This window comes from Osmerus eperlanus, chromosome 7 (assembly GCF_963692335.1).
Source record: "Osmerus eperlanus chromosome 7, fOsmEpe2.1, whole genome shotgun sequence".
Lineage (NCBI taxonomy): Eukaryota > Metazoa > Chordata > Actinopteri > Osmeriformes > Osmeridae > Osmerus > Osmerus eperlanus.
In genome coordinates, this window is record NC_085024.1 from 6533411 (window position 1) to 6559403 (window position 25993).

Here is a 25993-nt window from a genome sequence, read left to right on the forward strand (position 1 = left end):
AAGGCAATTACAGTTTTTTCCGATTGCTTAGACACAAAAATGTCAAATACAGTTTTTTACAGTCGCTAGGACACATTTCTCAATACATAGGTCACTTTTTCAAATCTCTTCACACTGTGAGCACAGCAGAAGTATATGTGGGCTAAACTGTGGATCGTCTATAATTGCTTTGGCACAAAATGCATTCAATGACTACATCTTTCAAATGACATTCATTCTTTTCTCACTTTACATTACATTTATTCATTTAGCAGACGCTTATGTCCAAAGCGACTTCCAAGAGAGAGCTTTACAAAAGTGCATAGGTCACTGATCATAACAACGAGATAGCCCCAAAAACATTGTGGGTAGCCAAAACATGAAGCATACATTGTGGAAACCAAATAAGTGCCAATGGGAGGAACCGTAAGAGCATGCAGTTACAGTTTTTCACAATTGTTAACACACAAAAAGCAAAACTTTGGCACAATTTTCACAACCTTAACTTCATGTACCAATTGCTCGACCCAATTTTGCACTACTTCACACTCCCTTATCTGCATTAGACTCTGACTTTCCTTGTTTACACACTGATGTCAATTACACATCACCTTGTTGTCAAAACACTACACACAATGTTCAGTTGTTGCACACACTTCTCAAGTAAAGTCTCAAAGCATCAACCTACAACACACAAATATTCAAATCTCTAAACACTCAGGTCTGGTGAGCAATTTGCAATCAGGACTGCAGCATAAAAAGGGCCTTGAGCCTCTGTTTTGTTTGGTAACCAATGGAGAACTTAGAACATATCAACAACCAGAGCAGGAGAGGGGTAAGAGAGAGGAGGACAAGGACAAGGAAGAGGACAAGATGACAAGGAAGAGGACAAGGAGGAGGAGGGAGAGGAAGACAAGAAAGAGGAGGAGGACAAGGATGAGGACAAAGAGGAGGAAGAGGAGGAGAAGGACAAGGAGAAGAAGAATGAGGAGGAAGAGAAAGAAGGAGAACGGTCATCTCTAATGAGATTTGGGCCACTGTGGTAGACCATGTGCTCAACCATGGTTTGAGCATGAGGGAGGCTGGCCAGAGGGTCCAACCAAATCTCAGCCGCTTCACAGTTGCTGCCATCATTAGAACTTTTAGAATGGAGAACAGGTATGAATTATATTTGCCTTGTGTACTGAAATCCTGCATATCAATAGAATACAGTGTGCTCACTGTATTTGTATTTTGCAGGACTAAAAGAGAACCACACCGTGGAGGAAGAACATGCACTTTCACAGCCGAACAGGAGACTGACATTGTGAAAATGGTTTGTGAAAACAACACTATCACACTCCGACAGATACAAACCAGGATCCTGGCTGACCATGCCACATTCAGAAACATGGAGGAATGGAATGCCCCAGGAATGCCATGCGGATGAAACAAGTGTACAGGGTCCTATTTGACTGAAACACAGACCACATCAAGGAGTTACGGCAAGAGTTTGTGCTTGTAAGTCCCATACATTCAGCACTGACACATGCATGTATTGTACCTGTAATCAAGAGTTTGTGCTTGTAAGTCCCATACATTCAGCACTGACACATGCATGTATTGTACCTGTAATCCAATAGTTCCTTTTCTACAGTGTCTCACTGTAGCCCACTGTGTTGACCCATCTGTGTCCATACTATAACTTGCATTACCATGGTATCTGTTCCAGCGGATCCATGAGTATGACACAGCTAATGAGCCATATGAATACATATTCATTGATGAGGTTGGATTCAACCTGGTGAAGAGGAGGCGCCGGGGCAGAAATGTCATTGGCCAGCGCGCCATTGTTGAGGTCCCCGGCCAGCGTGATGGGAACATCACTTTGTGTGCTGCAATGGGTTGAGCAGGCCCGTTGACAGTACTGTACTGTTCAGAAATATAACTTTTTTTGCCGTATGTGTGCTGTTTTATGTTTGAAAAAATTAGGCCTACACTGAGACATTTTACAAAAGTTGAAATGGCTCATTCCCCAGAGTCATTCGTATGGTGTGTTCCATTTCTAGAATTGTGTTTTCAATTTTGCACTACTGTGTGCTGTGAATGCTTGGTAGTGTGCAGCAAATGCTTATTGTGTGTACTGTTATGAATGGTATGTGTGTGTCATTTGAAAATATGGCTGTGTGTACCAAATGAGAACACAAATTGCATTTTGTGAACAGGTAAGAGATTTGATGGCAAAGAGTCATCTTGCAAAGGGAGTGTCAGGTTTAGCATTTTGTGTGTGAGGTTTTCAGTTTTGTGTGTACAGTTTTGAGAAAGCCGTTATTGTTTTGAGAAACGTGTGTTAACAATTGTGAAAAACTGTAAAGGCAGCGTTCTCAGCCAAGACACTGGCTGAGTTTTGGATTTCAGTGGAGAGGGAATATGGCCGCAGGGAACTAGGGGTGCTGTGGGTGCTGCAGCACCCCCTGACAGCATTAGAATTTAAAATAATATGACTTGAAAATCCACCAGCCCCGCAGTAGCGGACTGGCCATCGGGAGCACCAGGAGAAGAATAACGATGGAAAACCAGGCTAAACGTAAGGCTGGGGCTTAAAAATTAAGAGACAAAAGACAAAAAAGACATTACCTTCACTAGACAAGGTTTTACCAATTGAAACGTGCGCGCTCGCATTAACTATCGAACTCCCGAACTAGCATCACATCAAACCAGGGGCGGAGCAAGGGTTGTGTCTCAGGGGGGGCGGGGCGAGGCTATTGGCCTAAGCCAGTAGCCGTTGTGTTAATGTTTACAATGGATGTATCGCAATGGCTGTAGCCCCGTTGCTGTAAGATGCCTCGAATTTGCCCATTCTCATCTGATAACCCTGGTTTGCAGAGGTACACAGTCAGTCATTTCAATGAGGGGAAAGGCGGATATCGCGCGCGCCATAACAACAACAGCAGAACGGTTATCCAAATAACAAAGAAGTGTACAACACTCACTTACAGCATGTGTATTCACACACATACTTGATGCTATATACCTTTCCATTAGCGACCGTAACTCAGCTGTTAGCTGCAGAGCTAATGTTACAGCCACATTCTAAGGGTAGCAAGCTAGGTAACTATATACAGTAAAACTACAAAATGATATAGCGTTAGTTAACTTACTTGTCCGAGGTTAGTAGCTGGACGAAGGAGAGTTAGTACTGATACAGAATTTAATTTCAGCAAGGCCAGTTTTGTATTAGCTCAAGTTGAGGAAACAGTTGTGGCTGAAGTGTTTGGCGCAGACATACAAAACAAATGCGCCTACAACAGAAGTTGTGTAGGCGCATTTCCAGAGAAAATAAAATTAAGATACTGGGTCTTCAGAGGCTCGGATGAAGGAACTGTAAAAAGATTTTTGTTTTCCTTTGTACATCCAAACTGAGCAAATGTAATGCTTCGTTCGTTTGCAAGCCATGATGTCTCTCTAGGATAAAAACACTTGCACGGTCGTAGCTCAGTTTCTTATTGGCGGGCCAGATTCTCTGGGCGGGCAAAGCAGAGAGCGGGGAGGTAACCTTCCTCCTTGTGACATAACAAAGAGGAGATTTTCAAACAGAGCAATTGAGCTTTCATTTTCTGAAAGGCGGAGAAGAACACCCAGGGCTTGGTTTACACCGATCGAAAATTCTAGCCACTGGGGGACCAAAGGCAGGCTAGGGGAACTCATTAATGTTAAATAACCTCCTAAAGTGACGTTTTCATGTCATGTCACCTTTAAAGTCCAACAGCATTGCTATCATTGCCAAATGTATTGTAATATCTACAAAGTAACACCAAATGTTTAGTATGCCAGCATTAAAAGCAGTTTTCAGGAGGTTTTTTCTCAGGAGACTGAGAGCATTAGGCACGTGTGCACACGCACAGTGCGTGTGTGTATGAGGGCTTGTCCCATGTCAATGTGTGTACGTGCTGATCTGGAGTCAGTTTGGTAGGATTTGGGTATAAATAATTTCATTTAAAATATGGATTTTTAAGATATTCATGTAATTTGCATGCACAATAGGTCTACCCGAACCAGCGGACAAAAAATTCAACCCGCGGCAACACTTCAAAAGTAGCCCAATTTCGCGGGAAAACCGCGGACCTGGCAACACTGCTCTCCACTTTCCTTCCAAAATGGCGATGACCGGTGCATGCTGAGATTGCGTGACGTCAACTCCCGGAGCTCTATAGGCGGGGCCAAAACCCGATCGATCTATGTCAGATCACAGACGGTTGCATTCCGTTACTCAGCTGGTACGATGCAAAGACAAAGTCAGGGCTCTCAAGTGTCACGCATTGAGCGTGACAGTCACTCATTTCGGTCTATTGTCACGCACTCCCACCACACATTGTATTTCTCACGCAGAAAAACTATTTATAATATATTTAATTTGCCGCAGCGCCCAACCAAAATTTCTCTGGCCGCGGCGCTCTCACTATGGAACCGACAGGAATCAAGCGCGTCTCCCCTGGAGTTCTTAGTCGAGCCTGCCACTTATAAGCCAATCAAAAAAAAGAAAGGGTCTACACAATAGCCAATCAGAAAATAGCACTATTGTATCTGGGCAAGATTTAACGCAAGAACCAATGAAAAAAAAAGCATATCCTGGAATTGTTCACGTGATTCTGCTAAAACGTCTTCCGAAAGTTTTGTTCACTGTTATGGCAGTTTTTGACATAGTTACAATATCTATGTTTCTTAAAGGGGTAAAAAGTAAGTTCCTTTGTTATAGACAGTCGAATGTAAGAAACTGAGGCTCTGTGGTGTGGTTTACTCTGTAGAATGGACACTCAGATTGTCTTAAGGTATTTATGATACCTAAGACTAAGATACCTATAACTAAGAGCCAGAGGGTCTTAGTTAGGTCTGGGGGTTGGGGGAGATTGTTATCTCAGTTGAGCGAGCTGACCTAACCTTTTGGCCAAGGAGATTGTGTCCTGTGTCCTGTTTGTGTATCATTAACCATCTCCTCATTTAGAGAGGGAGCTGTGACATCAAAGAACTGTGGGACACTTGATGTGGAGTCAAACTGTCACTGAGTAGTGCTGGCCAATCACAGAAACCGCTATATTGATGGATTGACCATCAGAAGAACCATTTGTTTTATAGTTTTTTTTATTCGCTTTGGTACTATTTTCACAAGTATGTGGTAAAACCTCACAACTGTTAGTACAAAACTCAAAGCAGATCATCAAAAAGTCTGTTTTTTCAAACATGTAATCACATGTTCAATTGACAAAGTACAATACACAAAATACACAATCACTTTTTCACGACACCTAATCAGTGTGTCATCAAAGAAACACCTTTCATATGAAGTAATTGTCTTTCACAATGCAATGCTCACAATACTTTTGATATGCTTCTCATTTAATTTGCGTAAATACATTTGACCAACACTTAATCCAACTGATTTTACGTAATGGTTAATCACTGAACCGTATGTTAAACCTATATATTTTCATTTCAGCAATAAACAGTATATTGATTTTGAGAACTACAGAAATAAAATGTGTTTTTGTACGAACATATCATTTACCGTAACCACACATGATGAATACTCGTTATTGCTACTTGATTTCAGATTGGGGTAACCACAATTGGTCATTACTGTAGATATGAATACGTAAAAGTGGGGGCGTAAAAAAAAATTAGTTCAACATAGCAGGATAGACAGCAAGGAATAGGAAAAGCTCGTCGACAAGGGATCCGTCAGAGAGGTGGGCATGGGCACCAACAGAGAGGTCAGAGAGGTGGGCATGGGCACCAACAGAGAGGTGGGCATGGGCACCAACAGAGAGGTCAGAGAGGTGGGCATGGGGCCTCTAAATGTTATGTTTTGTTCTCATTTAGTTACATAATAGAAAGTATACCTATGTTACAATTATATCTGAAAAATAGTAAAAACTACGTAATTTGCCCAAATGATTGTAGACAATGTCTTCATTGATCCTTCACTTGATTACACATAGGATGGATATTTTGGAAATTATTATTTATTATGTAAATGTGAGTAATGTAAGTGTATTACCTAATGTGAAACTGTGTAATCTGTCTTTTACATAGTACTGTAGCATTGTGGGAATTGCATCAAATCGAAAGAAACTATTCCTCACGTTAAGCACACGAATGCGTGTCTCGTTTATTTTTGTAGGTCAAAAAACCAACAAGACAAAAGCGTTGCTCAGCAACCAACCCCGTAGGGTCCAACGTCATTATGCATGCAGAACCTTTTAAAGGGGCCGCGATCCCTGAACAGTCCTAACTACATTAAGTGGCTAAGGACAGTAAATTACAAGTATAACGTATTACGTTTCACTGCATGACGAATCACGCTAAGAACAAAGTGCTGTGTTTACAATCAACTGTGTATAGAACAACACTTAACAACAAAGGTGAATTATGTCTGTCACATTCACTACACACGTCCCCCCAGAATTCACCACATCAGAAAAATAATCAAACAGTCAACGGGGAGGTGGGCGTATCAGCCGGCCACAACGGCTGTGCTGCACCGGAGGTCGGGGAGGCCCAACTGCGTCGGGCGACTCGTCACAACACGGGCGTGTGGCCAGGAGTGTGGGAGGCTTGGGAGGGGGGGAAAGAGGGGGTGGGGGCAGAGCTGGAGGCTGGCCGCGTCGTGGGGGCTGGGCCAGGTCAACCGGCCTGGCCACGTCCAAGTGAGACGGTTTGAGGCGGTCAATGGAGAGTCGCTCTGGTTTACCGCCCCTGTCCACAACAAAATGTTTGTCCCCCGACTCCAAAACACGGAACGGGCCCTCGTAAGGTGGGCGTAGCGGTCCCCTGTGGGCATCATGGCGAATGAAAACATAGTCAGCCGTCTGAAGCCCAGTGGGGATGTGCGACTGAGGGAGGCCGTGACGGGAAGTGGGGACAGGTGCATAAAGCCTTGCATTGTCCTGTAGAGTAGACCGCTGGAGGGTAGCGGACCAAGGAACTGTGGTGTTAGGAACAAAGATCGAAGACCGAAGATCTGCCTTAGGCGCAGTCCTGATGCCCAGCATCACCCATGGGAGCATGTCGACCCAGTTGCTGTCTTTAAGGCTAGCACGCAGGGCAGCCTTCATCGACCTATGAAAACGTTCACAGAGTCCGTTAGCCTGCGGGTGATACGCTGTTGTGCGGTGGAGTTTCACTCCAAGGCTCTGTGCGACAGCGTTCCACAGCTCGGATGTGAACTGCGCGCCCCGGTCAGAGGATATGTCCGAAGGAGTGCCAAAACGGGCAACCCAGGCACTGAGAAATGCCTGTGTCATCTCGACAGACGTCACTGACGTCAGTGGCACAGCTTCAGGCCAGCGGGTGGTCCTATCAACCATGGTTAACAGGTATGTGAAACCGTGAGAGTAGGGCAGGGGACCGACCAGATCCACGTTCACATGGTCAAAACATCTCTCCGGAACCGGGAACAACTCCAACGGGGCTTTAGTGTGGCGGTGCACTTTGGCCCGTTGGCACTCAACACAGGTGTTAGCCCAGACCCTAACGTCCTTCTTGAGGCCGTGCCAAACGAACTTTGCCGCCACCAGTCTCTGTGACGCTTTCGAACCCGGGTGGGAGAGACCATGGATGGCATCAAAGACTTGACGTCTCCATCCTGTGGGAACGAGCGGCCGAGGACTGCCTGTGGAGACGTCACACAGGAGTGTGGTGCCGGCATCGCCAAAAACCACGTCCTCGATCTGCAGCCCCGTAGTCGTGGTCCTCAGGAGTTGTACGTTCGGGTCTGTGGTCTGATCCGTTGCCATGCGGTCGTACTCCAAACCAAGATGGACTGCCCCTGCCACAGCCAGGTGACAGGCAGTCTGCCACGTGGTTGTTCTTACCGGCCACGTGCTGCAAGTCCGTCGTAAACTCTGAAATGTAGGACAGATGACGCTGCTGGCGGGCGGACCATGGCTCAGCCATCTTGGCCATGGCAAAAGTCAACGGCTTGTGGTCCACAAAAGCAATAAAGTGTCGGCCTTCAAGCAGGGAACGAAAGTGTCTGATGGCGAGGTAGAGACCCAGCAGCTCCCGGTCGAAAGTGCTGTACTTCTTCTCATTGGGGCGCAACTGACGGCTAAAGAAAGCCAGCGGCTGCCAGGCCCCGCCAACCCACTGCTCATAGACAGCACCAACAGCGTAGTCCGAGGCGTCCGAGGTGATGGCGATGGAGGCCGTGGGAGAAGGATGCGCCAGCATGGTGGCGTCAGCCAGGGCTGCCTTGGTGGCAGCAAAAGCCTTGTCCCTGTCCTCAGTCCAGTCCACAGCGTGCTTGGGTTTACCTTTCAAGGCCTCGTGCAAGGGCCGCATGAGCTGAGCGGCTCGAGGGATGAAGCGGTGGTAAAAATTCACCATGCCGAGGAACTCCTGTAGAGATTTGACAGTGAGCGGGCGCGGGAACTGTGAGACCGCCTCCACCTTTGATGGGAGAGGGACAGCACCGTCCTTAGTGACTCTGTTTCCCAGGAAGTCAATGGTGGAGAGACTGAACTGGCACTTGGCGGGGTTGACAATTAGCCCATGTTGGCTAAGCCGCTCAAACAGGGTGCGGAGGTGCGCCAGGTGCTGAGATCTGGACGTGCTTGCTACCAGGATGTCATCCAAGTACACAAAAAGAAAAGGCAGGTCCAGCAAAACAGAGTCCATGAGGCGTTGAAAAGATTGAGCAGCATTCTTAAGGCCAAACGGCATGCGCAGGAACTCGAACAGACCAAACGGCGTGATCACTGCTGTTTTGGGAATATCCAGTGGATGTACCGGCACCTGATGATATCCCCGGATGAGGTCCACTTTGGAAAAAATCACCATATCAGCCAGGTGTGCCGAAAAATCCTGTATGTTCGGGACTGGGTAGCGGTCAGGTGTCCTTGCCTCATTAAGCCGCCGGTAGTCGCCACACGGGCGCCAGCCGCCGCCAGGTTTGGGGAAGATGTGGAGGGGTGATGCCCACGGGCTGTCGGATCGGCGGACTATACCCAGGCGTTCCATATTTGCAAACTCAGCCTTTGCAACAGCAAGCTTGGTCGGGTCGAGGCGTCGAGCGCGGGCGTAGACGGGCGGACCAGTAGTGGTGAGATGGTGCTCCACACCATGCTTCACGGCAGACGCAGAGAAAGTGGGCTGAGTGAGGGTAGGGAAACCGGCCAGCAGACGGCGGAAGTCATCTGAGGTTGAGAGCATGCTAGACAGTCTTATGGAGTCGGCCCCGCTAAGCGTGCACGTATAAGAACAAAACGTGATGGCGTCAATCAAACGGTGGTTCTGTACATCCACCAACAGTCCATGTGCACACAAAAAATCAGCGCCGAGGAGGGGAACAGCAACCTTTGCTGTAACAAAGTCCCAGCCAAACCGCTGTCCTCCGAAGCACAAGTCAACGTACCTCGTTCCATACGTGCGGATGGGGGCCAGAAGACTGCTGCCGACGAGAAGTAGTTGCAGCGACGAGTGTGGAGTCTTCCAGTGACACAGGAGCGATGTGCGCGGAAACAAGCGCGGCCACACAATTTCCCTGACTTGCCAGGAAAAATTGATCAGCCTCTTCAGCCAGTCTCCGACAGTCGGTGATTGTGGTGTTGGCAAGTGCCGCTCTAACTTGGGAAGGCAGCTGACGCAGGAAAAGCTGAGTGAACAGGAAATCGGGCCTGTGCTCACCCAAGAGATCCAGCATACGGTCCATGAGCTCGGACGGTTTGCTGTCACCCAGTCCTTGAAGAGAGAAAAGCCTGCTGGCTCTCTCTGCGTCCGATAGGTCAAAGTTTTCAACAGGTGGGCTTTGAGTGGCGTATTCTTCTCAGCTGCCGGAGGATATTTAAGAAGGCTCACCACTCTGGATGCTGTAGAATTTCCGAGGGCCGACACAACGTAGTAGTACTTTGTTGTATCCAAGGTGATATCACGCAACGCGAACTGCGCCTCAGTTTGGGCGAACCATGCCGACGCCGAAGATTCCCAGAATTCGGGGAGTTTGAGGGTAACAGTGTTCGCGGTCATGATCGTGTCGTGTTACTGGATCCGTCCAGCAAACTAACGTCGGGGTCACCAGTGTGGGAATTGCATCAAATCGAAAGAAACTATTCCTCACGTTGAGCACACGAATGCGTGTCTTGTTTATTTTTGTAGGTCAAAAAACCAACAAGACAAAAGCGTTGCTCAGCAACCAACCCCGTGGGGTCCAACGTCATTATGCATGCAGAACCTTTTAAAGGGACCGCAATCCCTAAACAGTCCTAACTACATTACAGTTTTTTTTATTCGCTTTGGTACTATTTTCACAAGTATGTGGTAAAACCTCAACACTGTTAGTACAAAACTCAAAGCAGATCATCAAAAAGTCTATTTTTTCAAACATGTAATCAATCACATGTTCAATTGACAAAGTACAATGCACAAAATTACACAATCACTTTTTCACCACACCTAATCAGTGTGTCATCAAAGAAATACCTTTCATATGAAGTAATTGTCTTTCACAATGCAATGCTCACAATACTTTTGATATGCTTCTCATCTAATTTGCGTAAATACATTTGACCAACACTTAATCCAACTGATCTTACAGTTTTTTTTATTCGCTTTGGTACTATTCTCACAAGTATGTGGTAAAACCTCACAACTGTTAGTACAAAACTCAAAGCAGATCATCAAAAAGTCTGTTTTTTCAAACATGTAATCACATGTTCAATTGACAAAGCACAATGCTCAAAATTACACAATCACTTTTTCACCACACCTAATCAGTGTGTCATCAAAGAAATATCTTTCATATGAAGTAATTGTCTTTCACAATGCAATGCTCACAATACTTTTGATATGCTTCTCATCTAATTTGCGTAAATACATTTGACCAACACTTAATCCAACTGATCTTAAAGTTTTTTTTATTCGCTTTGGTACTATTCTCACAAGTATGTGGTAAAACCTCACAACTGTTAGTACAAAACTCAAAGCAGATCATCAAAAAGTCTGTTTTTTCAAACATGTAATCACATGTTCAATTGACAAAGTACAATGCACAAAATTACACAATCACTTTTTCACCACACCTAATCAGTGTGTCATCAAAGAAATATCTTTCATATGAAGTAATTGTCTTTCACAATGCAATGCTCACAATACTTTTGATATGCTTCTCATCTAATTTGCGTAAATACATTTGACCAACACTTAATCCAACTGATCTTACAGTTTTTTTTATTCGCTTTGGTACTATTCTCACAAGGATGTGGTAAAACCTCACAACTGTTAGTACAAAACTCAAAGCAGATCATCAAAAAGTCTGTTTTTTCAAACATGTAATCACATGTTCAATTGACAAAGTACAATGCACAAAATTACACAATCACTTTTTCACCACACCTAATCAGTGTGTCATCAAAGAAATATCTTTCATATGAAGTAATTGTCTTTCACAATGCAATGCTCACAATACTTTTGATATGCTTCTCATCTAATTTGCGTAAATACATTTGACCAACACTTAATCCAACTGATCTTACAGTTTTTTTTATTCGCTTTGGTACTATTCTCACAAGGATGTGGTAAAACCTCACAACTGTTAGTACAAAACTCAAAGCAGATCATCAAAAAGTCTGTTTTTTCAAACATGTAATCACATGTTCAATTGACAAAGTACAATGCACAAAATTACACAATCACTTTTTCACCACACCTAATCAGTGTCATCAAAGAAATACCTTTCATATGAAGTAATTGTCTTTCACAATGTAATGCTCACAATACTTTTGATATGCTTCTCATCAAATTTGCATAAATACATTTAACCAACACTTAATCCAACTGATCTTGGCCGGGTTTCCCAGATTCGATCGTTCTTAAGGACTTAAGAAGGCTCTTAAGAAGGGTTCGGCTAAGAAGGAGCGCTAAGATAGGGGTGTTTCCCAGACGCGTTCTTAACTGCCTTCTTAAGATCCCGCCAAAGAAGCTTCTTAAGAAGCTCTTAGAGGGAGCTGCCCACCGCCGTGGTGCTGAAACTAAGTCAATCGATGCCAGGCAAATCGATCACCCACCACTTTATCAGCGCATAAATCACACACAACACCCTGTTTCTCTTCTTTTTTTTAAATAAACTACTTTTCCTTTTCAACCATGTGTTCTGTGGATCATTTTGCGTCATTTCCTAGCTTTCAAGCCCTAAAGCCTACATGATAGTTGGTATGGGTTGTGTGATGGTAGTGGGTTTAATGTTGGGAGTAGGGGGGTGGCACCCTATGTTGAAGGCAGCGTAATGTTTCCTCCCAATCCAGCACGGATCCACCAGGGAGGGATTGTGGATTGGGATCAGTGTGCCATCCATGACACCAATCACCCGGGGGATCCCAGCCATGGCATGAAATCCACGGTGGACCTGGCGGACCTCGTCCCGTATGGTGGGCATTCTGATGTGTGTCCGGGCATGGTGCAGGAGGATCGGTGTCACGGCTGCCACACTCCGTGAAACCGATGCCTTGCTGAGGCCGGTGCCGTCCCCAACCACCTCCAGGAAGCTCCCCCCTGCGTAAAAACGCAGCGCGGCCAGGAGCTGCATCTCCGGGCTGAGGGCAAAATTGCATCGGGTTGCCCTCTGACGAGGCGTTGGATCTCCACACGGGGAAGCCGGTACTTGGACTGGACAACCCGGTCCGACAGCACATCAAGTGGGGAGAAGTGCTGACGCACATAGGCATTTATGTAAACCATCTGGCTTCGCGCACCGCGACGCTGTTGGTTAGCAGCGAGAATATGCTGTATTGCAGCCATGGTGTCTCACATGCGTGGACTTTATATAGACTAGCAGGTGGAGCCTCTCTTGATGAGGTTCCAGCCGAGTTCAATTACACCTGTCAGTTTCCCTGGTATCTGTGAAATACCACAGGGTTGTTGATGTTTTTATAGCTAATGTAAACTCATATGTAGATGCCGAATGTGTGTGAAAACGTAATGAGTGATAGTAATGATGATTCATTTTATTTATGTGCTACAGGAACACATGGGCAATTATTTATTTTTATAACGTTATTTTTCTTCTTATGCTATTATTTTTGTTGTTCTGCAGCTGTGGGCGCACATTTATCATCCTGCATGGTTTTAGTATTTCTTTGAGTGTCAGATATAATTTTCCCTGACGCGGCTGCAGTGAGCATTTGGTCGCTAAGAAGACTGTTAAGAGTGGGTCAGGCTGATCTTGCATTTCCTTCTTAGTGAAAGATCTTCTTAAGCTAAGAACGACTCTGGGAAACACGTCCTTCTTTCACAGCGCTCTTAGAACGCTCCTAAGAAGCTCTTAGCGCTTAAGAGCTTCTTAACGAATCTGGGAAACCCAGCCCTTAATGGTTAATCACTGAACCGTTTGGTAAACCTATATATTTTCATTTCAGCAATAAACAGTATATTGATTTTGAGAACTGCAGAAATAAAATGTGTTTTTGTACGAACATATAAATTAACCACACATGATGAATACTCGTTATTGCTACTTGATTTCAGATTGGGGTAACCACAATTGGTCATTAGATATACGTAAAAGTGGGGGCGTAAACACTGGCAATTTCTTTCAACATAGCAGGATATACAGCAAGGAATAGGAAGAGCTTGTGGACAAGGGATCCGTCAGAGAGGTGGGCATGGGCACCAACAGAGAGGTCAGAGAGGTGGGCATGGGCACCAACAGAGAGGTCAGAGAGGTGGGCATGGGGCCTCTAAATGTTATGTTTTGTTCTCATTTAGTTACATAATAGAAAGTATACCTATGTTACAATTATATCTGAAAAATAGTAAAAACTACGTAATTTGCCCAAATGATTGTAGACGATGTCTTCATTGATCCTTCACTTGATTACACATAGGATGGATTATTTTGGAAAGTATTATTTATTATGTAAATGTGAGTAATGTAAGTGTATTGCCTAATGTGAAACTGTGTAATCTGTCTTTTACATAGTACTGTAGCATATTAATTTCAGCACTTCTAAGGCCGATTTGAAACATGTATCTTGCATTGTTTGCTGTTGGATGAACTGATTGTTAAAAGTACTAAACTGAAAGAAGATTATACTGTTGTGTTTCGGTGATTAAACCAAATGTTCCCATTACATATTACAATAATCTTGTGTTTGAAACAATGATTATGTGGACTGGAAAACATGTGCAACTGACTGAAAGCATTCCATCAGGTTTTGAAAGAATGACTAGCTGCGTTAAAAGTGTGATCAGTTTGGATTTTTGTACTAAGAGTTTTGAAAATGTACACCTTACTTGTGAAAATAGTACCAAAGCGAATAAAAAAAACTGTAAGTGGCTAAGGACAGTAAATTACAAGTATAACGTATTACGTTTCACTGCATGAAGAATCACGCTAAGAACAAAGTGCTGTGTTGACAATCAACTGTGTATAGAACAACACTTAACAACAAAGGTGAATTATGTCTGTCACATTCACTACAGCATAATAATTTCAGCACTTCTAAGGCCGATTTGAAACATGTATCTTGCATTGTTTGCTGTTGGATGAACTGATTGTTAAAAGTACTAAACTGAAAGAAGATCATACTGTTGTGTTTCGGTCATTAAACCAAATGTTCCCATTACATATTACAATAATCTTGTGTTTGAAACAATGATTATGTGGACTGAAAGCATTCCATCAGGTTTTGAAAGAATGACTAGCTGCGTTACAAGTGTGATCAGTTTGGATTTTTGTACTAAGAGTTTTGAAAATGTACACCTTACTTGTGAAAATAGTACCAAAGCGAATAAAAAAAACAGTAAGTTTATATAAGGCAGGGTTTTAGGGTTGTTCTTCACCACTCTCTTGAACGACCTGTAGGTTACATCTGCATGTCTTTCGCTATGACCGGTCCAGAGTACTCTGTTAATTCTTAATTTGTACAAACTAAATAAATTGTATTAAAACCGCCTTCTTTACTATTCAGATCTACACAGTGCCACTTGAATTTTTCCATGTCATCACCCACAAAGCAAACCACTGGAGCTCGAGCATCACTTTGAGCACAGAGTAAGTCATGATCTCCTGTTTTAATGTTTCAACAAATTCACAACTTGTTTGACATAAACAATGACAAATTGACTGCTGTTAGAAAATGTTTCCCAGATAATTAGCATCAGTTTTTCATGAGTGTCTGTAACTAAACCAACAGTTTTGAAATGTGGAGTTAGACCGTTGAACAGTTTCTCTTCCGTTTTTAACAAGTAGTCTAGGCCTAGTCATATTTTCGTTATCACGCGATGACTGACATATTGTCACAGTATAAACATCTCTTTCCAAATAGGCTTAATAATTGTATTAGCACTAAATACATTTAAGTGTTTTAAATAGTCAATGTTATAGGTCACTTTTAAAATCATGTCATATTTGATAATTATATCCTGGCCATGGATGCATTAATCATTGCTGCCTTTCAAAGATGTCAGGTAAAAAGCAATTAATTAATTAATTTTGACCCCCCCCCCCCCTCAAATTTTTTGCAACTCGCCATGTGTGTGTGGATGTCACTCTTGCCTGTCTTCCAAACTTGAGAGCCCTAATTAAAACATAAAACGCTCAGAGACTGCAGGTATGGCTGTTCTCCCATCCCATCCCATCATCTTCCGCTTATCCGGGAGGCGGATAAGCGGAAGATGTACCCACAGTTCGTGACCATAGGTGAGGGTAGGAACGTAGATCGACTAGAAAATAGAGAGCTTCGCCTTTCGACTCAGCTCCTTCTTCACCACGACGGACCGATGCAGAGCCCGCATCACTGCGGACGGCGCACCGATCCGCCTGTCGATCTCACGCTCCATCCTTCCCTCACTCGTGAACAAGACCCCGAGATACTTGAACTCCTCTGCTTGGGACAAGATCTCCTCCCCTTGAGTGCAAGGGGAGGAGATCAAGGGTGGAGTGCAATCTCCGACCCGGAGATTGCAACCATGGCCTCAGATTTGGAGGTGCTGATTCCCATCCCAGCCGCTTCGCATTCGGTTGCGAACCGCTCCAGTGAGAGCTGAAGGTCATGGCCCGATGAAGCCAACAGGACCACATCATCTGCAAAAAGCAGCGACCCGATCCTGAGGTCACCGAACCGGACCCCCTCAACGCCCTGGCTGCGCCTAGAAATTCTGTCCATATAAGTTATGAACAGAATCGGTGACAAAGGGCAGCCCTGGCGGAGTCCAACCCTCACCGGGAATAAGAACTCTGGCACCGGTCGTACAGGGACCGAACAGCCCCGATCAGGGAGTCCGGTACCCCGTACTCCCGGAGCACCCCCCACATGAGCCCCCGAGGGACATGGTCGAACGCCTTTTCCAAATCCACAAAACATGTGTAGACTGGTTGGGCGAACTCCCATGCACCCTCCAGAACCCTGCCGAGGGTATAGAGCTGGTCCACAGTTCCACGGCCAGGACGAAAACCACATTGCTCCTCCTGAATCCGAGGTTCGACAATCCGACGGACCCTCCTCTCCAGAACCCCTGAATAGACTTTCCCAGGGAGGCTGAGGAGTGTGATCCCCCTAAAGTTGGAGCACACCCTCCGGTCCCCCTTTTTAAAGAGGGGAACCACCACCCCGGTCTGCCAGTCCAGAGGCACTGTCCCCGATGTCCATGCGATGTTGCAGAGTCGTGTCAACCAAGACAGCCCTACAACATCCAGAGCCTTAAGGAACTCCGGGCGGACCTCATCCACCCCAGGGGCCCTGCCACCGCGGAGCTTTTCAACCACCTCGGCGACCTCAGCCCCAGAGATAGAAGGGCCCCCCCCAATGTCCCCAGACTCTGCCTACACGTCGGAACGCGTGTTGGTGGGATTAAGGAGGTCTTCAAAGTATTCATTCCACCGATCCAGGACATCCCCCATCGAGGTCAGCAGCGCACCATCCCCACCATATACAGCGTTGACAGTGCACTGCTTCCCCCTCCTGAGTCTCCGGATGGTGGTCCAGAACCTTTTCGAAGCCATTCGGAAGTCATTCTCCATGGCCTCGCCGAACTCCTCCCACGCCCGGGTTTTTGCCTCCGCGACCGCCAAAGCCGCATTCAGCTTGGCCTGCCGGTACACATCAGCTGCCTCTGGAGTCCTACCAGCCAACAAAGTCCGATAGGCCTCCTTCTTCAGCTTGATGGCTTCCCTCACCTCCGGCGTCCACCACCGGGTCCGAGGGTTACCGCCGCGACATGCACCGACCGCCTTGCGTCCGCAGCTCCAGTCAGCCGCCTCAACAATGGAGGCCCGGAACATGGCCCATTCAGACTCAATGTCCTCGGCCTCTCCCGAGACATGATCGAAGCTCTCCCGGAGGTGGGAGTTGAAGCTCCTTCTGACAGGGGATTCCGCCAGCCGTTCCGAGCAGACCCTCACATTACGTTTGGGCCTGCCAGGCCTGACCGGCGTCTTCCCCCACCATCGTAGCCAACTCACCACCAGGTGGTGATCAGTTGACAGCTCCGCCCCTCTCCTCACCTGAGTGTCCAAGACATTCGGCCTCAGATCCGACGACACGACTACAAAGTCTATCATCGAACTGAGACCTCGGGTGTCCTGGTGCCAAGTGCACATATGGACACCCTTATGTTTGAACATGGTGTTCGTTATGGACAAGCCGTGTCTAGCACAGAAGTCCAACAACAAAACACCGCTCAGGTTCAGATCGGGGGGGCCGTTCCTCCCAATCACGCCCCTCCAGGTCTCACTGTCATTGCCCACATGAGCATTGAAGTCCCCCAGGAGGACGAGGGCATCTCCGGGAGGAGCGCTTTCCAGCACCCCTCCCAGAGACTCCAAAAAGGGTGGGTACTCTGCGCTGCCGTTTGGTGCGTAAGCACAAACAACAGTTAGGACCCGTCCCCCCACCTGAAGGCGGAGGGAGGCTACCCTCTCGTCCACCGGGGTGAACCCCAACGTACAGGCGCCGAACCGAGGAGAAACAAGTATTCCCACCTCAGCTCGACACCTCTCACTGAGGGCAACTCCAGAGTGGAAGAGAGTCCAGCCCCTCTCAAGGAGACTGGTTCCGGAGCCGATGCTGTGCGTTGAGGGGAGGCCGACTATATCTAGCCGGAACTTCTCTACCTCGCGCACCAGCTCCGGCTCCTTTCCCGCCAGCGAGGTGACGTTCCACGTCCCTAGAGCTAGCTTCTGCAGCCGAGGATCGGACCGCAAAGGCCCCCGCCTTCGGCCGCCGCCCGTCTCACACTGCACCCGATCATGGGGAGCCCACTGGAAGGGGGTCCCACGTTGTCTCTTCGGGCTGTGCCACCAGGCGCTCGCCATCGAGCCCCACCCCCGGGCCTGGCTCCAGGGGGGGCCCCGGTGACCCGCTTCCAGGCAGGGGCAACTGAGAACCATTGTTTGTTTTCTTCATGGTATGTTTTTGAGCCACACTTTGTCTGGTCCTTCGCCTGGAACCTGTTTGCCTTGGGTGACCCTACCAGGGGCATAAAGCCCCCGACAACATAGCTTCCAGGATCACTAGGACACGCAAACCCCTCCACCGCGGTAAGGTGGTGACTCAGGGAGGCTGTTCTGATATCTGCAATTGATTTAGCTAGTGTTGCTGTTGTTGCTAAATTCAATAAATTCGAGGGGGCAGAGCTTTAGCTCCTTCAGGCGACACGCCCCCCAGTCTCAAGCAGAGAAGACTGCTGATTTTCTCACGATTTCAAAGCCTAATTTAACATACTTGTCAGTGGGTTTTTTTCATTCGAATTTGGATGGGTAGTAAACAACACATTCTTCTGTGGTGTGATGAACTTAAAACTCATTTTCAATTCCACTTTACAGGATCTTTAAGTCTTTTCATTCTCTCCAGTCTGAGATGATTTTATGTATGAAGTTTATTTATCTATTCATGACTTGACTGTGACTTGACTGTGACATGACTGTTTTCATCCATATTTCACTGTTATTGCAGGAAGCTGATGAAACGTTCAATGTACAGTCTAATAGCACAATGTTACAAGTGTGTCCGTGCGTGTTTTCCTGTCCCCTTTTGTGTGTGTGGGGGGGTGTTTCCGTTCTCGTTTGCATTTGTGTGTGTGAGTGTGCTGCTGTGTGCATTTGCAAGTGTGTATACGGGAGCGTGATTAACTTGTCAGTGAATCTGCAGGGAGCTGAACAGTGTTTATGTTAATGAGGTGGCATTTAAACATATGCCCTGAACAATTATCCTTGAAACACGAATTTAACTACACACAAACACCATTGTCGCTAAGCAAGGAGTTCACTGCAAACACACAGCTATTATCAGCAGACCAGGGAAACCGAGAGGAGCCGAGACGTTTGCCAAGTCTTCTAATCAACCAGCGCACAAACAAAGGGAACATGTGCACCCCCACATACAAATACACACACACACACACACACTATACCTCAAACACAAAGAGTTTAAGACAGGTTTCAGCTTGCAAGTATGTGCTGAATACGAAGCTCCTGCCTCTGCTGTTCCTGCAGACTTCGGCAAACTGCCACCACTGATCACTACTAATGTTCTCCATCAAGGGTTTTACACCTCTTGAAACCCTCTCTCATGAGAGAATGTGAGAGAGCGAGAGAGAGATAGAAATTTAGATTTTTCACAGTAAAAATAAATTGTCATAAAAAATTATACAACATTTGCGAATATTTTATTAATTGCAGAAATTCTTTATCCCATCAATAGTTAATTTGTTTCTTATAGCTCTGACCTGAGTTAAGCTGCTTGGTAGGGCAGATTGCAATATGGTGGAAGGCTATCACTGTCTCTCTCTCTTTCGGTCTCCATTCCTTTCTCTCTCCCTCACTCTCACCTGGTCCCTCTTGGTCATCTCTGCATGCTTCTATGTGAATCTGTGAATACAAAGTCAATGTAGAATATGTGTTTGGCTTCACAATGTGCTGTGCACATACTAGCACTCACACAAGTACACACATACAAATCCACAAGTTCACAGATAAGCACATTCAAATCCACCTTACTGTACACACTGTAGAGGAAATCAACACCACTACACACGCAATTCTATTCCAGTCGGACTTACTGTAAGGTGAGCAACAAAGGCTTGTAACAGCAATACAATCTTGAAGTCTCTTTGTTACCTACAAAGAGACAAAAAACACCCCTTAATTTAAATTAAAGTTCTCTGAGCTCTTATAGCAGTAAATAGGCTGAGCGGGTTACACCTGCAGACTTCAAACCAGAACCTGTCTTGTGGATGCTTCCTGTTTTTCACATCTACAGAAAATAAAACAGCTTCACGTCATGTTCTCGGAAAGTTGTCCTTTTTTAAACAACATTGAACCGCACAGTTTACATTTTTCAATAATACCGTAACACACACACACACAGAGAACCTCTTGTACAGAGCAGTAGGCGGATAAGCTGTCACTGGACAGCCACTGTGTGTGGTTGCACGGCAGTCTGATGCCTCAGAGAACAAATCCAACAGCGTTGCAGAGATACAAATAGATCTATGTCAGATTCTCTGACCTTCTGATGCCATGTGTGTGTGTTTGTGTGAATGTGTGTGTGTGCTCGTTGTCACAGCCACGGCTGTGCTCTAGTGTTTTTTCCACGTTTTCCACATGTTTCTCTGTTCCCTGCTTTCCTGAGGGGTTTCCTTGTAATTATCTGTGTGTGTCTGTGGTGTGGGCGTGTCTTCCCTCCCTCTCACCCCTGGTTCCTAGCTCCCCACACACCTGTCTTGTTTGTAATCACCAAGAAGTCGATCATTGTTGTCACCTTCACCTGTGTATAGGTTTGCTCCCCTTGTCAGACCTTGTCTGATTGTAAGTCCTGGTGGTCTGTGTTCCCTGTCTATGTGAGCAGTCTGTGTTCCCTACCTGTTTCCAGTGGACGTTTCCTAGTTTTAGATATTTTTTAGTTGGTTGGAAATTTTAGTTATTCGATCCTGTCTGTCTGCCATCTCCTGTAATTGGGTCCATAAGCTCTGCTCACTCGTGACACGTGTGTGTGTGCATGCGTGTGTGGGTCTGTGCGTGTGTGTAGGTACATGCCATCGGCTGTTAGACCATGTTTATTGAAGCCACATCAATCCGATAGAGTTTGGCTTCTCTACTGGCTGTACATTGATCTCAATGTGTTGGAGGCAGTTGGAGGGTTGTCTTTTATAGTTTTTCACAATTGTGAACACACGTTTCTCAAAACAATAACGGCTTTCTCAAAACTGCACACACAAAACTGAAAACCTCACACACAAAATGATAAACCTGACACTCCCTTTGCAAGATGACTCTTTGCCATCAAATCTCTTACCTGTTCACAAAATGGAACTTGTGTTCTCATTTGGTACACACAGCCATATTTTCAAATGACACACAACTAAGCATTTGCTGCACACTACCAAGCATTCACAGCACACTGTAGTGCAAAATTTAAAACACAACTATAGAAATGGAACACACCATATGAATGAGAATGAGCCATTTCTCCTTTTGTAAAATGTCTCAGTGTAGGCCTACTTTTTTAATAGTCAAACATAAAACAGCACACAAATATGCAGCAAAAAAAGTTTTATTTCGGTACACACAGAGAACAGGCTGATGGTCTGGACGTACCTGAATGTAGCATGGTCAGCCAGGATCCTAGTTTGTATTGAGTGTGATAGCGTTGTTCTCACAAACCATATTAAAAATTTCAGTCTCATGTTCGGCTGTGAAAGTGTGTGTTCTTCCTCCACGGTGTGGTTCTCTTTCAGTCCTGCAAAATACAGTGAGCACACTGTATTCTATTGATATGCAGTATTTCATTACACAAGGCAAATATAATTCATACCTGTTCTCCATTCTAAAGGTTCTAATGATGGCAGCAACTGTGAAGCGGCTGAGATTTGTTTGGACCCTCTGGCCAGCCTCCCTCATGCTCAAACCATGGTTGAGCACATGGTCAACCACGGTGCACCGAATCTCATTAGAGATCACCGTTCTCCTTCTTCTTTCTCCTCCTCCTCCTTCTTCTTCTCCTCTTCCTCCTCCTCCTTCTTCTTGTCGTCCTCCTCCTCCTCCTCCTCCTCCTCCTCCTCCTCCTCCTCCTTGTCATCCTCTCCCTCCTCTTCCTTGTCCTCTTCCTTGTCCTCCTCTCACTCTTACCCCTCTTCTTTTCTGGTTGTTGATATGTTCTAAGTTCTCCATTGGTTACCAAACAAAACAGGCTCAAGGCCCTTTTTATGCTGCAGTCCTGATCGCAAAATGCTCACCAGACCTGAGTGTTTAGAGATTTGAATATTTGTGTGTTGTAGGTTGATGCTTTGAGACTTTACTTGAGAAGTGTGTGCAACAACTGAACATTGTGTGTAGTGTTTTGACAACAAGGTGATGTGCAATTGACATCAGTGTGCAAACAAGGAAAGTCAGAGTCTAATGCAGATAAGGGAGTGTGAAGTAGTGCCAAATTGGGTCGAGCAATTGGTACATGAAGTTAAGGTTGTGAAAATTAACTGGTTTAAATAAGCCTAAATACAAAACTTCCTACCTAGTAACCAGTATAGCAACCATGACAGTTTCCTGCTAGCACGCATATATATCTCAGAAATTTAAGGTTGGCATAGCGACGGACGCGTCCTTGCATCGGAACGGCATTGTGACGTCAGGTAGGACACTATTTGGCCCTAGGACACTATTTGGCCTGACAGCGCCGTTCATTTTTTGCCACTACTTTCCTGCCAAAATGGCGACGTAAACAGTAAAGTCACGTGACGTCCGGAGCTCTATACAAAACCTGAGCTGAAAACGGAAGATAAACTGTTCAACGGTCTAACTCCACATTTCAGTGCAACAAAGTTTTCGCGCTTTGCACATGCTTTCAGGAACTAATTTCACACGTATATAATGTACTGAGAAGCATATCATGGAATTTGCTTTACAGGATACACTTTTACTTTAAAAAGATAGAGAAACAAAGATCCTCTCTTTGCTGATGTCAGTCTCATTAATGTATAGAGTGGGGGAGATAGGGAGAGAAAAAGAGACAGAGAGGAAAGTACCTAAGATGTGAAGGCATCCCTCTGGCTTGGAGGGAACATCTCCACCTCAACTCTCTTTTCTCCCTCCATCTTTACTCCTCACCTTTTTTCCTACCACCTCTCACCTCTCCTCTCCGCCCTCTACCTCTACTCCTCCTGTCTTCCCTCCACCTCTACTCCTCCTCTCCTACCCCTGTCCCTCCCACTCACTTATTAAAACCAAACTGTTTCTAAGAGCAGTCTTTGAAGTGATAATGAGAATTCCAGGAGTGACTCAGAGACAAAACACTTCCCGTATGAACATAAAGTCTAGAAAGTGTAGAAAGACACAAGCTCAAACTTCTGAGGAAGTTGACAAACCTCTGACGACGTTGACAGCATCCACATTCTGATTTATGGTTGATGAAGTGAAAGCTACAGGGATTAGACCATGGAGTGCAAGATATTTGGGGTTTGATGAAACCTCATGCTAAATATGTGAAGTCATAGATTGTAGCATTGTATATTATCTCCTGAGTAAGGGACTGTGTGTGTGTGTTTTCTCTCTGCCTGTCAGACATCTCCTTTTAGTCTACCTTGTTCTCACTCATCACACAGGCACATCAGTACGAACATGACAGTCCGGTAATGAGTAGAATAACCACACACACACATACATACATACATGCACACACACACACACACTCCAGCTGCTCCTCTCCTCCTCACTCATCAAACTTGTCATCAGCTCTGCCAGTTTGTCCCTCCTCACATTAAGAGCTCATGAATAATCTGTGATTACTAGAAGCCCTCTGAGCATCACTCACACACACACGCAAACAGGTTCCAAAAGATCAAACGTCAGAAAATATCGTAATTTGGGTATGAATCCTGCTTGTAGTTTGGGTGGTTGGCAGCACCTGTGGTCCTGACTGCTGGACGTGCACCAAATGCCAGTCTGATGCTAAAAAGATCCCCTGGCAGCAGCTAAAGGTCAGGGAGACGCCATGCCAATCTGGGACAACACACACACTCATTAGACACCCATGCACTCACACACACTGATTATGCAACAATGAGCACACACACAAGCTAACCCTAACAGCTTTTCAAAAATATGCCATTTTTTCTACAAACCCATGCACAAACACACACACACTCCTTAGGTGATTAATGCTATTTTGGGAAGGGAGACTCATCCTCATCTTGCAGTCTTATGTGGACAGGAAAGAGCAAGGGGTCACTGGAGAATGGAACAGTGGTTTATCTACCGTTCATGCTTGAAGTGTGTCAGTCTGCATTTACAACCAATTTTACAATGCTTACCAATACTAAGTACCGTCAGAAAAAACAACAACATTAAAGACAAATTGATGTAGCCGAAGGGCTGTAAACATTACCGGTGACTGAACTGCTGCGGGACACAGGGGGCCTCGGAACACTCCCTTGACACGGCGGAAATGTCCATTGCTCAGGTGCGTGGAGCTGATGACCAGGTAGTAGCACGTGCTGCACGCCATCCGGTCTCTCAGGTCTCCTGTACCTCATACGCTGAGGGGGCTGTCTGCTTGGGGACCCGCCTGGTGCACTCCGTTGAAAAGGCTCTGATGAAGATGAAGGAGAGAGTGCGATGTCTCTATCACACTGCTTTGTCACACATTTCGAAATCCCTTTTTCACCATCGACTGTTTTGTAGTTGTATACACAAAATGTGAGGTACACTGAAGATGAGACATGCTCATATGACAGGCTATGATTGAAGCCTGATATCGCTGCACTTTAGAGAATTTGGGTTTCCCCTTTTTCTCCCCCCACTCCTCTCTCTCTTTCTTCTCACTCTTGTCCTTTGTCTGTCCCCACTCAGCAACACAGCCTGTCTGTGTGTGTGTGTCTGCAACATACAGACTTGGTGAGCGAGTTGTTCAAAGAGGATTGCCCGAGAGGAGAGAAAGACACGCGCTTAGCAGGTGCGTCAATCGTTCCTTGACAAAGAAGAAACGTTCCCTTACTCTATCCTCTTTTTCTCGTTATTTGACTTTTTTTCTCTCTCTCTCTCTCTCTCTCTCTCTCTCGTTATTTGACTTTCTTTCTCTCTCTTCTGATCCCCTTCTTCCTGTCTGTCTGAAGGGATCAAATGTTATTTTAACAATATGTCTTTCAACATACTTTTAAGTCTTAAAATGCCCAGCAATTTCTTAATGGATTATTACCTGTGTTCAAATCACCCGCTCGTGCCTGTCCGTGGTGAGGAGACAGTGCATCCAGCGAAGGCAGCATTGCAGAGTTGATTCATCTTCTTCGCGCGCAGACAGACGGAGCAGCGGAAGTATCCGTTATTATCGGAAAAGATGCGTGAATGAAAGTAGTGTGTCGCATTTGCCAAAGGCTGAATAAAAACGTTTTCCGTTGGCCAATGCGAGGAGCTTGGTGAGCTTCGCTGGACCCATGTTCTCTCGAGAAGTCAGTTATTAAAGCTGGTGTCTGTCTCCTGTAGAGCAGATCTGTCGGGATGAAAGGCACGCTGCAGACAGCTCCGTTCCAGAGACTTGGGCATCGCTCGAGCCAGTGTATGCTCTGAGTGATTTGAAATAAATTAGCACCGTTTTTACTCCCTCACCCCTCTCTCCCTCCCTCCTCTCTCCCTCCCTTTCCTTGTCTTGTGCGTGTGCGCGTTCACGCGTATGTGTGTGCGTAAGAGAGGGAGAGAGAGATCGAGAGAGAGAGAGAAAGAGAGAGAGAGAGAGAGCTTGTCGTTGGCAGATAAGAATCAGCAGTTGAGAGCCCTTCTGTGTTATGCAGGCTGCGCTGTCTTCCAGTAACTATGTTTTTCTCCACACTTCTGCCCTGACAGGTCACGCTTACTGCCTCCAACTCTGTTCTCAACATGCGACTCCTCATGTGTGGATAGCAGGTGGGAAATTTGTACAAGATCGGACATATGGCGGACGGGATTCAAATGGGATCGTTTTTGTACTTGATCCAAGATAATTTTTTAAAGCAACAAGTCAATACCATGCCTTTACTAATTGCAATGAGTGTTAAATAACACGACATTGTTTTGCGTTAG

The 25993-nt window shown here is 45.7% G+C and overlaps 1 protein-coding gene across 1 annotated transcript in view; it reads right to left on the minus strand.

Moving 5' to 3' along the window:
• Positions 1 to 25543, minus strand: part of LOC134023809 (G patch domain-containing protein 8) — a 123967-nt gene extending 98424 nt beyond the window's left edge. The window contains exons 1-2 of the mRNA XM_062466170.1: positions 25137 to 25543; positions 24327 to 24530 (exon numbers count right to left, since the gene is read on the minus strand). Of these exons, the coding sequence (XP_062322154.1) occupies positions 24327 to 24446 (120 nt within the window). The 5' untranslated portion in view covers positions 24447 to 24530; positions 25137 to 25543. The remainder of the gene's footprint in view (positions 1 to 24326; positions 24531 to 25136) is intronic.
• Between the last annotated feature and the right edge of the window lie 450 nt (positions 25544 to 25993).